This window comes from Musa acuminata, chromosome BXJ2-3 (assembly GCF_036884655.1).
Source record: "Musa acuminata AAA Group cultivar baxijiao chromosome BXJ2-3, Cavendish_Baxijiao_AAA, whole genome shotgun sequence".
NCBI lineage: Eukaryota > Viridiplantae > Streptophyta > Magnoliopsida > Zingiberales > Musaceae > Musa > Musa acuminata.
Genome location: NC_088340.1, coordinates 39,471,537 through 39,484,533, shown reverse-complemented (window position 1 = coordinate 39,484,533; position 12,997 = coordinate 39,471,537). Strand labels below are relative to the sequence as shown.

Sequence of the window (12,997 nt, the reverse complement as noted above, 5' to 3'; positions counted from 1 at the left end):
ATAAGATCTGCAGCAGTGATGCTAAATTTCAATCGAATTAGACCATGTTAGCTAGCTTCACCCTGTCCATGAAATGGCAATTTCCAGGCCTATAAACTTCACAATGCTTGTCTTGATTTGTATAAGTTTCAGAAACTGTTTGACAGGCCTTTTCAGTAGCCAAGTTGAAACCCTGTTCCATTATTTGTGGAGAAAGATACAGTTGGGTGTACTATGGATTTTAGATTTTCTAGATTGTCCTCATGCCTATATTGTCATTACCATTATTTGTCATTTAACAACTGGATGTGACAACATCATTCTAATCACAACCATTACAAGTGAAATGATAGGACATGTAGCATGGTCCATAAACCTCTCAGTGTTACTCAGCTCTGTGAATCATGTTATTTCTAGAGATGGCAAGAATAGATCCAGTAATTATTCCTTCCCCAAAAACAGGAAGGAACTGATTCAGTAAACAAAATCTTGTTGGTTTAGTAGAATGTGAAGGTGAAGATGACCATATGATGGTTTTTCTGCAAGCAATCGTGATATGAGGATTATTGTGCCTAAAATCATAATTTTATCTTGCTATATGATGATATTTTTGTAATTCAAACTAGAGTGAGGAAATGGAATTATTTAGATCTTGAAATCATAGTAGGAGTAATTTTAGTTCTCTTTTTATTTATGAAAAGATTTCTATGAATATCAAAACTTATGGAAGTAGAAAGCTTTTTTACTCATAAAATTTTCAAAAGAAAAAGTGAAAAAAATGTATTATTATCGAAAACTATTTTTCGACATTAGAAGCAACGGTTATTTTGTGACTAAAAAATCTATTTAAATAAATGAAGTAGAAAACAGAAAAACAAAATTCCAAATACAAAAGACAAACCATGCCAAATGAGTTCTTAGTTGTCATCATGAGAAAAGCATCAAAGAATTGAAGGTTAGGGACAGCTCGGAAGGTCCACTGTCACAGCACCAATCCTAATGTCTAATTTCTATATCTGAAGCAACCTACTTTTGATAATTTAGGTTTAGTAATTGGATCAACTTCTTTTAGAACATGTAATTATTGCGCTAATTATTGCTAGAATAAATGACTTCCATCATTACATAGTACATACATTGTAGTGACTGTCAAAAGCATCCTAAAATGAGCTCATTTTCCACAGTTTTTCATTACTCCTTCCACAACATGACCTACCTATTTAAAATATTCAATGAACAAACAAGAATTAGATGCTTTTGATTATAAACATCAAAATGATCCAATAATGTGCAGAAAGTCAAATTGGGTCTAGAGTGTTCATAGTTCCTTGGAGAACTTGCAGTCTTGTGCCTGCAGAGTGTCTGCATGATCCATGTGTGGACTTGAGCATTTTTAAGAATTTTGTTTTCATTATGAACACTGAGGAAGCAGAATGAGCTAGAAAATCAAATTCAATTTTCCAACTTCCAGAGAGATCACAGATCTCCACTACCTACAAGTCACTGTCTCCTGTTGATTTGTGGGGATAGCCAAAGAAATAGGAAGAAAAAGGAGGAAAGACATGCATAGCCATTTCTTGTTTCTGGCAGTATTATTGCAGGTGTGCCTTTCAAGCTATAGATTGGAAGCCTCCAGTGGAACATTATCAATGTGATGTTCAAAGTGCACGACTATACAACAATCCTACTCATCCAGTGCTTTTGGATGGGTTCATTTTAGAAATGGTTGAGTGCTTTGAATTCTTTCTCAGTAGTCCAAAAGACTAGGTTTCAGGATGCTTTGGCTTGTGGGACAGGGACTGCAATAAAAGCTGCAATCTTTGAGTTTTATTAAAGCATGATTAATACTAATCATAATGGTAGAAATTTACCCCTTTTTTAGTTTTATATCCATAAACTCCATCTACTTTTCATGTTCTAGGCATTCTGTTTTTATAGCCACTGTGTGAAATATAAGTTCAGAGAGAAAAAGTGACACCACATGCTGGTAAAGTAGCCTTTCCCTGTTATCAGTTCTAATTAGTATTTTGTTGCTTAATTGGTGGCACACATCTGTTTCTGCATGTTTAATAGAGAAATAAACATGAATGTGGGCTAAAAGATTGCATGCTCCATGGTAAGGCCTAGAAGGAAAAAAAAATGCACTCCTCTTCTACTAGTCTTTCTTCTCTCAAGGAATAGGCCATGACAAATATGACCCAACAAATGTTAGATAGGGCTGGACAATCTAACTAGTGAAAATTGAGTCAACTCTACATTATCTTCTCCTTTTTTTTTTTTCTTCTCATCAATCACAGACCATGTCTGAACATTTGGAATTCTTAGAGTGAAATCCCAGTATAGCACAAGAAGGAAGATGAAGATGGGAAAATTATTCCTAGCACAAGCAGAGCATCTGCTTTTCCTTTCCTTTTACTTTACTACTGATTCAACACTCAAGCCACTTACAAAAGTTGTTTAGTGTGCAAACAAACTATTATTCCTGGGAAAAAGAGAGGACATGTAAAGTGATCACTGTCACAAGCAAAGTAAAATAGCAGAAAGCAACATTGGATTCATCCTAATGTCATTCAACAAAGTGCAATTGTAGGAAAACTTGAGGTAAAACAACAGTCATACTCATGAGAAAGGAGGCCAACACTGAATCATCTTTGTAATATTTCAAGTAACCTCAAACCAAGCTATTAATATAATGGAGATGTGACTACCAAGTGGTCACATGAGTGACTGTATTAAAGTGATGGAGATGCACATGAGTGACTGTATCAGGACCAGGGAGACAAACTAAAGTAGAGATGACATATGCTTGGTGTCAATGGCACACCCTCTACTACACTTTATTATACTTTTAAGATTTTCTCTAGAATTCCCACATAAAAATACCCTACAGGGAAGGAAGCTTCAAAATGTTGGAGCTTGCAATGTTTGTGGTGTGTGCCTGTGAATCCTGTGGTTTCATGAAGTGCAAAGAGATCATGCATCATGGTGTAAATCCAAGGCAATAACAACATGATAGAGATTCAAATAAGCTGGTCGGAGTTGTAGGTAAGATGTCCTTTTTAATCAAGGTCTCTCTTTTCCATCGCACACAAAAGAACGGTTTAGCAGCAACAGCTGAACTCATTCTGATCGAGTGTGGAAAGCATAGGACTGTTGAAGAGCAATGGCTCTCAAGCATCCACATGCAATGCATTGTCTGGTGTAGTGGGAGTTGAATGATGCTGTCCAGCACAATGGGCTTCCTTTTTCTTCCTACAGTTTGTGAAGTAATGCAAGCCTCATCGGGGGGGGGGGGGTTTGGGGATCTCAGGAGTTGACTGTGTGGGACACAGCACCCACAATGCGCTTGTGGCTCCCATTGCTGGGTTGGATCCCTCTCAAGCTGTGTTGGATTTGCTTTCATGGCTGCTGCCTCTGGTGCTGGCCTTGCCGTGCATTAAACTCGTGCCACCGGGCAGTGAGCAGTGCCAAGTCTACCCATGTCAAACCTAGAAGAAGACAAACAAGAGAGAGAGAGAGAGAAGGAGAAGATGGATCGAGGAAATAGAGTGCATTGCTGAACTCTTTTCTTGTGATCAGATTGAAATGGAGGCGCACGAAAAAGATTGAGGAGATGTGACTTCAGGTAAAGGCGGAGTCTTGAGCGGCTGAGAAGAAACGTTGAAGTCTGCATGAAACAGCATGCACAGGACACATTGACATGACAACAGAGACTGTTCGAGGGTTCAAGTGGCCTGCATTGCTACGTCGCATCTTTCTTGGTGGCGATGGCTTTTCCCATCTTTTTCTTCTTGTTTTTTCTGCAGGGACTTCAATCATGGTTCAGTCTCCATCATGTTCATAAGGTTTTTGTTGCTGCGGAAGGATCAAGCAAACAGAATCGATGGAGATTGTAACCTAAGGCATCTCGATTGATCTGAGAAAGATAAATGTGTGACAGTTAAGCCATCATCATCAGATTTGCATACATATATAAGAGAGAGAGAGAGAGAGAGAGAGAGAGAGAGAGAGAGAGAGAGAGAGAGAGAGAGAGAGACTGTCTCAAACACAAAGATTGTCAAAATCCAACAGGTTTCAGAACTTAGATGATGAATCCAACAGCTTAATGATTCAGAGAACCCCTTATAGCTCATGCAAAACAGTGAACAGACAGGAATGACAGCCATCAACTATTAGCCCATGGAGATTGGACATAATTATTATGTCTGCGAGCAGCTTAAATAGGATGTCCAGATTAAGTCAAAGGGAAACAGTTATCCTGCCCATGTGATTTATGAAGCTCAACATGACTCTGATCCAAAGCCCATTTCCTCAGCTCCAGAGAAAGAAAATCCAGTAGTGATTGCCAGGAGGACTGCACAGAGTTTGCTTACTGAAACTGATTTTGGAGCTCAAAGATATAGTTCTGTGCCACATGGCTAATCAAAATTGTTTTTCTTTGATGAGATATAATGAGTAACAGTACAAAAATCCCATCCATTTAAAGAGATCCACATACAAATTCACCAAAGAGATTCAATAGGATGTAGGCAAAACTTGCTGACAGATTCTACCTCCTTTTCTTCTTCTTTCACATCTTTTTTTTCATGTATGCTAGGAAGGAAATTAAATTACAGTTATCGCGATGTAAATCGACTCGAGCTAAATGAGTGAATCCGAAGCATAAAAATTAAGCAGTGCAGAAGTAATCAAAGGCAAGATTGGGTTTTGAATACTTTGTTGTCAGTATCTTGGAAGCCACTATAGCATTGGCAGCCTCAGTGTAATGAACCCCATCCCAACTGATGTACTTTGAGCCGAGAGGGCACACTTGGGAGCCAAAAGCACCACACTCAATCCTTTGATTGAAGTTGTATGGAGGTCCACCATATCCACAACATGCCATCAGTGCAGTCTCAAAGCCTGCAAAACAGATCACATGGCAGAATCATGGAGACTGTCCATGGAAGCAACTTAGGATGATGGTCTTTTGTTACCTATTCGAAGTAATCATGACCATTTTGATGATGTGCACCTTCAAATGCAATCAAAAAGAAACTTTGGAATTTACAAGAAACAAATATCCAAGTATAAGCCATGGATTTTGTGCTATGCGCTTCCCTCTCGCAATGAAATTTTGAAAAGAAACTTGGAACTTGAACTATGAAGATAGCTCGATACATGAATTCGACAGCTTACCGTATGCAGTGTGATTGGCGATGAGATCGTACTTAATAGAGTAGATATCAGTGTAAACAATGGTGGCATTCTTCAACTCTGAGTTCAAGTTATCACAAAGAGCACTCAGTTGGGCATTGAATTCCTTGGCAGCATTGTTGAAGGGAATCAGACATCCATATGGATCGAGACTGCTGTTGTGTTTTCGCGGCAGGGCAAGCTTTTGAGGCAAACATCCCAAGGGGCCAGTGTTGTGTACCCAAAACTTTTTCCCTCCATTGTCATACAAATTCTGCATTTGCACTTCATCAGAGACATAAGGAAACATAGAGATCAATGAGAATAAATACCAAGTAATAAGCTATATTAGCAGGATGAGTAGGTTTGTTGAAGTTGACTATAAGTTCTTCACTGTGGAAAAAAAGAAAAAGAAAACAGATGAAGGTAATCTATTTCATGGTTTCAAATACCGGTGAATATGGTGCGATACCAATCGGGTATTATTTATTACCATTATCTTTTATGAGCAACACTACCAAACCGGTCTGATAGATAACTGAAGCCGGTATCAAACTGAGAATTTAATCTTCGGTATAGTTAGTCAATTTACTTCATATGGACATTGGAAATCAACCATTATGAATCCAATGCAGCATAAAACGAAGACACATTCAGATATGCACATTCAATCCACTTTGATCTTAACCTAATAAAAAGTCAACATTTTGTGAAAACTAATGTAGAATCAGCCAAAGGTTGATTTCAAACTACATCAAGGAATTGACAAAGCTAAGTTGAGGTAGTCAACGCATTCGACACGAAAACCCTCTTTTGTGAAACCATTGCATATTCAATCAAAGTCAAATTCAAGTCAACATCAGGAATCAGTAAAGCTAAGATATAGATTGTCAAATGTACCATAGACAACAGCATAGTGTTTGCAGTAATTCCATCATAAGATCGAAAGACATCTTCCGTGAATCAAACAAACATCAAGTAACTGATGATTTATACTAAGACTTGCCTCAATAGCTTTCTTGATCTCATGGATGACCGATGGGACTCTTTCGATGACCTGAACATAGCTTAAATTTGCAGAAAAGGCTGCTGCTAAATCATTCTGCCCGATGTCAATGGCATATATCGCGTTGCTGAATCCCTCTGCATCAATCAGGTCCTCGGCACCTGCAACATGCACCAATGGTGCATTCTACAGCTCATGCTAAGTGCATCGCCAATGCCTTCGATAGAAAGCATTGATCTCAACAGTCTGATAAAGATAAGAGATGAAACCTTGAGCAACGAGCTCCAAAGATCGCAACTTGAAGCGGAGGAACTGCCGCACTTGGACGGCCAAGGCGAAGGGAACGTCCGGTGGGCGAGTGCAAGAGCCGGCAACGGCGAAGTTGGCCCCGCTGCTGAAATCCGCCCCCAGCGGCTCCATGTACGGGCTCAGGTAGCTGGTGTTCAAGCTCTCGCCTGCCAACACCGACCCACTCTCATTCTCCGCTAAAAGATCTCGAAGGAGGTCGGCGAGGAAAGTAGGGTTCACTCACAGAGGAAATCGATGACGAGGCGGCCGTCGCAGAGGCGGCCGGAGGAGCGGCGGAAGAAGACGCGGCCCTCTTCTTGGGGGAGGAGGATGCCGAGGCCGGCGGTGAGACCCCCGGTGTCGGAGTTGGAGTCGCCGAAGTTGAAGACGACGGCGCCTGAGCCGCACGCGGTCTCAACCGGTAATGTTGCCGGCAGCAGAGGCAGCAGCAGCAGCAGCAGAAGGCCCGTCGGAATGCTGCGAAGACCAGCAGACCGTCCCGCGGTGCGGACCATCGCGGCCGAGCCTCTCTTTCTCCCTCGACAGGCGTTCACTCGATCTGTTCAGTCACAGGATTCAACACTGTCTCATCTCTTAAAGTAGTCGGCGTGGATCAGAGTAAAGACAGCGAAGGCGGGCAGGTTTGTCGGCGCGCTCTCGCTCTGTTCGCAAGCGAACAAATGGCGTTCGATTCTTTCTTGAACGCGCGAGGATGGGGCGCGAAGGAGGAGCACGTGAAGCCATGGCGGAAGAAAGGTATGTCGTTCAGAGGGGTGCAGCTCACCTGTCTCGTTCCAGACAGAAATCATGGAGCTTCCCCCTTACTATAGCCTGACGGGTCCCACAGTATTCTTGATTCGCTGACGTCGGCATCATCCTTTTGAGAAGGGAACTGTGTTTGCTGTCCTAACCAATACAGCTCGGCCACTCTGGTGGCGAGAAAAAGGCCTCGTCAACGACAGGTGTACCGTAGATCCGATGGAGAGAGAAAATGTGGAGCCCACATGACTTTGACCACGTGGTGAAGGGTAGGCGCGCTGGGTAAGGCTGCAGGGTGGGGTAAGTTCTGAACTTTATCATGTAGTACAGCTTATTTTATTGCTAATTAAATATGGCAAATTTATATGTACTTCCAAAGATAAATCATTTGTGTACTCACTTCCTTAAATAATTTGACGTTACATTTAATTGATCGTTACAAAGTTAGCATTCTTCAATCGATCGTTAATATGACGACACCATTTAATTTTTAAGGGGTATATATCGCAATTTCAATTTATACAGGCATACATACATACGAAGTGTTTAACGAATATACGCGGAGGGCGTGAAGCTTGACTGAGGCACCGCCACAAACGTTGACCCAAAAGTGCGCACCGGGGCCGATTGTGGGACCCACTGAGGAACGTCTGGTCCGCACGTTGCCACGCGGGTAGGAAGGGGGGGGGGCAAGCGCATGACTATCGCGTGACATTTTGTTTGAGTCGGCCCGCCTTTTTCTTGTTCTTCTGTGTCTCTCTCGCCACGGGGAAGCTTGTCCACGGTTCTTCTCGATGGGAGAGGGACAGAGATGGGTTCCGTTTCCAAGAAGCAGGAGGAAACGAGGGATTTAACGCATCGGCCTCGTCTCGTCTCGTCTCCTCCTCCGTTGTATTTTGTCCAAGAAGAGGCAGTAGGTGTTGGGGTTTAGGTCCGCGTGCTGCTTCCATTGTTGTTGTCGGTGGCGGAAGAAGGTGACCTGATGGCGGTGGAAGCAGAGGCTACGGCCGCCGACTTCGCCCTCTCCGAGACCAACATCAACTGGGACAGGTTTCCTCCCTTTTTCTCCGTCTACGCTTCTTCTTTTCTTCCTCCCCTAAATTTCTTGGATATTTTCGCTTTTAAGTGTCCCCTTTTTCTTTTCCTTCTTTATATGGTTTTAGGATGACGACGTTTCTTTGAATTGCCAAGAAATTTCTGGAGCAGTTTCGGCTCGTTTCTTGGATTTCTTGATCAAATATTTGAGTCGTAGTGCACGATACTAGTGCTTCTTGGACGATTGGAAAGAAGGAGAAGTTTCCCTTCTGTTTTAAAGCTCCGAGTTGTCAAGATACTCGTGTTGCAGTTTCTATTAATTTCTTGGATTTCTTGATCAAATAATAGAGCCATTGTCTGTATGTACTAGTGCTTGGTGGGTGAACGAAAAGGAGGAAAAAGAATCTGTTCTTCTTATAAAGCTTCGTGTTTTTCTTACATTTCTTGATGCGTTTAGGGTAAAGATCATTTCTGGCATTTGTCAATAAATTTTAGTAGCACTTTCTGTTCATTTCTCGGATTTCTTGATCAAATAGTTGAGCCGTAGTCTATAATAGTGCTTGGCGGACATATGAGAAGAAGAAGGAAAATTTATGCCCGTCAGAGTTTTTGATCCATTCTCTCCGAGCTGATACATTATGATCATATGTTACCGATCGCCAGCGTCTGATTGTGATGATATTGTTGATTGCAGTATGTTTGTGGAAGATATTTTAACAATAGTGTGTGTTTTTGTTTGTGTCCTGGCAATTTATTTTATCTTGTCCAAAATATTTCCATTCATTTCTATGTTCTACTGGCCAGTAAAACTTTAATTACCAAATGCAAAATGCAGTGTAGTCATGTGAGCTAGAATAATCCAGTGGCTGAGTGATGGCAATCTTGCGATTGCAGAAGGGACTAGTCAGGCTGTCTTGTTTGTGATAATTATTTTATTAATTATTTCCGATTGATGAATACAAAAGTGCAAAACACAATCATCAACAAATTTTTTTGGCCTGGTAATATTTGACAACAACCATAGGCACACTATAATTGTAACAAAACAGAGAGAACAAATCTTAAACCTAATTTTACAGACTCATTATTGACTTAGCAAATACTCATCTAAGAGCTAACTTTTACTTATCCTGTCTCACCTAATCTTCTTCTACTTCACTGGTTGTCCCCTGATATAAATGTAGACCATTGTGTCACAAAATATGATGCATGCTCATCTAAAAAGCTAATTTGGTGTCACATAAGCTTCTTCCACTTCATTGGTGGTTCCCTGTTATAAATGTAGATCATTGTGTCTCCAAATCTGATGCATATTTATATCTTCATGTCTATTCCTTGGAAAGCATGAGGATGAGGATGTTTTATTGAATGATTTCTGGTATTAGCAGTCACTCTTTGAAGGATGTGCCTGACCTAGATTTATACACTAGCCCACCAAACTACTGTGTTTTGTTATATTCGACCATATTTCTCTTCTTCTGGTGGCATCCCATCTACCTTGTTTGAAATCTAGTAAATGTCAGTTTGTCCTGCATCTTCTGACAGTTAAAAGATTTAATTAATTGCTGGTTTTGCTGTGGACTTAAGGTTGGACAAGATGAGGTTCCATGTTATTGGTGCTGTTCTCTTTACTCTTCAATCTGGGTTATTGCATCCAACAGCTGTTGTTAAAACTAGAATTCAAGTTGCTGAAGCTGGATTATCACACGTGCATGGATTTTCAATGTTTAGAAGAATACTAAGATACGATGGAATTCTTGGACTGTACAGAGGTTTTGGTACCTCTGCCATTGGATCGTTACCTGGTCGAGTATTGGCTCTTACATCACTTGAAGTATCTAAAGATATGATGCTCAAATACACAGAACACATGGATCTTTCTGAGGCAACACGCATTGCTTTGTCTAACGGAGCGGCAGGGTTGGTCTCAAATGTATTTTCATCTGTTTATTTTGTGCCTTTGGATGTGGTAAGTTATCTTTATCCCATTCATTAAACATTTCTAATTTGCAGCTCCGATTTTATTTTATGTTACATGTTTTTCCATCTGAGCACTGAAGTCCCTGTCCTGATTAGGCACCAGTATTTCACACAATTTCTTCCAGTTAGTAATATTGATGTATGCAGAGGGGCTATTGTTTAAAAGGAAAAGGATATTGAATTTGTGCTGCATCATGTTTATGTACTTTTCATTGCCACCTGATTTATACTTAAAATGATTAACAAAAAAAATGATGCTTTAGGAATACAATAAATTGCAGTTAAAGAATACAGCGATGTGATTTGGAGCAATCAAACAAAAAGAGTGATTTGTCCCTTTAAGATTACAACCAGTAGATATATTCCTCCGGTCCTTCCATTTATTGAAGCCTATCCCCCTCAAATTGTTGTCTCATTTGGTGTGTTAAAATTCCACCACTATAGCATGCATTACGTATCCTGATCTTAAGAAATATGTTATCCAACTAAGGAAAAAGGCTTTTTAGCATAATAGAAGCAAAACATGAATTTGAGCTAGACTATGTTTTGGTTTCACAAGGGCTATTTGTGCACCCTTTCTTTGTCACACAAATGTTTTGTTTAAATCAGGACAATCAAGGGCATCTTGCTATTAGTCTACTCAACACTGAGATTTGCAACAATGGGTACTTGTTTTGGATTTCAACACACACATCCACCAAAAAAGCCACTCGCACCTGCATCTGCTCACGCACAAAAAGAAAAGGAAGCACACTGACATCACAACATCAGATCCTGTGCATTCTTATATTTGAACTAAGTTTTGCTCATATTCCTAGATTTCCCAGAGACTGATGGTGCAAGGTCTGCCTGAAATGATCAAATATAATGGCCCTTTTGATGTCATTCGTAAAGTGCTCAGGAGCGAGGGACTTCATGGCCTTTATAGAGGTTTTGGGATAACAGTGGCAACCCAGTCACCTGCATCTGCTCTTTGGTGGGGTGCTTATGGTGCTGCTCAACATGTTATTTGGAGGTACGTCTGTCACAATATTGTTCTCTATTTTTAGGGTAGCTTTTGTTCAGAATTACAGGTTGCATATCATAATGGCCAAGTATGTGTATGTACAAACATCTTTGTTATTTTCTTTTTCGGTCAGGAGCTTAGGCTATCAAAATGATGCAGAGAAAAAACCATCTCAGTTAGAGCTAGTAACTGTTCAGGCGACAGCTGGAACCTTGGCTGGTGCTTGTTCATCAATTATCACTACTCCGATAGATACAATCAAGACTCGGCTGCAGGTAAATTTAGTCCTCTAATCTTGCAGAATGGTAACTTGAAAAAAATTTGTATTGAAGAGTGTGATAGAATGAGCTTGCTTTTTTTGGTTCTTAACTGCTACTTTGGCCATCATGACATCAGAAATCAAGTGGGTGCTGATCGAGTTCGAGGGATTCATTGTGCCTCAGTCGTAAAAAATAAAGATGAAAGAAGAAGATGAAAAACAAAGAAACTAAATGGGCACAGGTTTATGAGGTCTATACTATAAAGTGCATTAAATTCTGTGAAGGGAAAAAGACGAAGCATGTGTAAAAAAAAATATATATATATATATATATATTTTAAATATAAGATAATGTTTTATATTGAAATTCATTGATATAGAGACCCTCTGATTGACTAGAAAAGAGAATGATTTAGTAGAGCACTTGGTTAATATTCTACAGGCACATTTTGGCCTACTGCTTTCTATATGACATTGTGGACCTTGGGATGATGGCATGAATTCCAATTATGCATTCTTTTCTTGTCCAACTTTGTATCTGCTTAGTAGACAATGGTCACCAGGCAAGCTGAATATTTTCTTCCTAAAACACAGGTCATGAACGGGTATGTAGGCAGGCCATCAGTTACCAAGACGATGAAGCGGCTTGTTGAGGAGGACGGCTGGAGAGGTTTCTATAGAGGGTTTGGCCCCAGGTTCTTAAACATGTCACTCTGGGGTACCTCGATGATTGTGACATACGAACTCACAAGTAAGACTCCAACACTCTGCTCTTCTGTTGGAAACGTGTTGCCTTTGAATTACTATTTATGAACTTGGCTTCTCCGGTTATTATCTTTAGTTTGTTTTTTTTTCCCAATCTGCCTTATGTACGGCCTCTGAGGCGGTCGCAATCTTTTAATCCGTGCTGCTCATGACTGCTAAAATGTGTTGTTGGTTGTGTGTTTCCAGAGAGGCTATCCGTGAAATGCTGAGTGATTCTTTTAACTGGATGAGATACGTGAAAGGGGAGGGGAGGGGATGGCTGCGGATCTTTGAGTTGTCATTGCACTTCCTCTGAAAGTGGTAGATACGAGATTGCAGGATATTGGGAATGCACAATTCTTTCTCTCTCTTGTGATGTGTAGAGGTGATGGCACCGGAGCCATTCTCCTGCGCTCTCGATTCCCTTGGTGAAAGCTGATTCTTTACTGCTAGTGATCAAGGCTGGTTGATGGTCTTAGAGGTGGCCTACTCCACAAACATTTTGCAGTCTAGATGATATTATGTGCCAGCTGAAAGCTGAAAGAAAATTATTCTCCATATTACTGAGGATCGAAGGAATCTGATCTAAGTTAGTTTTGATTAATTTGACTTGAATTCGTTCATCAACTTTAGCTGAAGGATATGGATGATAAATGACATGAGTAGTCATTTCTCACTTGGAATGGCATGTGTTTCAAATACAAGTTCCTTGTGGGGCCAATATCCGAGTAGCGACCTAATCAAGATTCCTGACTCCCCTACGGCC

The 12,997-nt window shown here is 40.6% G+C and overlaps 2 protein-coding genes across 2 annotated transcripts; one reads left to right on the top strand and one right to left on the bottom strand.

The window, feature by feature from the left end:
* Positions 1 to 4,398: 4,398 nt before the first annotated feature.
* LOC135608179 (GDSL esterase/lipase At1g09390-like) lies at positions 4,399 to 7,067 on the bottom strand. The gene is made up of 5 exons (XM_065100762.1): positions 6,693 to 7,067; positions 6,430 to 6,615; positions 6,161 to 6,321; positions 5,158 to 5,428; positions 4,399 to 4,881 (listed from the first exon to the last, which is right to left on the bottom strand). The coding sequence occupies exons 1-5, from the start codon at positions 6,961 to 6,963 to the stop codon at positions 4,649 to 4,651; spliced, it is 1,122 nt and encodes a 373-aa protein (XP_064956834.1). The 5' UTR covers positions 6,964 to 7,067; the 3' UTR covers positions 4,399 to 4,648.
* A 915-nt stretch (positions 7,068 to 7,982) lies between these two features.
* Positions 7,983 to 12,907, top strand: LOC135585388 (uncharacterized). The gene is made up of 6 exons (XM_065100761.1): positions 7,983 to 8,257; positions 9,830 to 10,211; positions 11,041 to 11,237; positions 11,362 to 11,503; positions 12,082 to 12,238; positions 12,439 to 12,907. The coding sequence occupies exons 1-6, from the start codon at positions 8,190 to 8,192 to the stop codon at positions 12,459 to 12,461; spliced, it is 969 nt and encodes a 322-aa protein (XP_064956833.1). The 5' UTR covers positions 7,983 to 8,189; the 3' UTR covers positions 12,462 to 12,907.
* Positions 12,908 to 12,997: the final 90 nt, after the last annotated feature.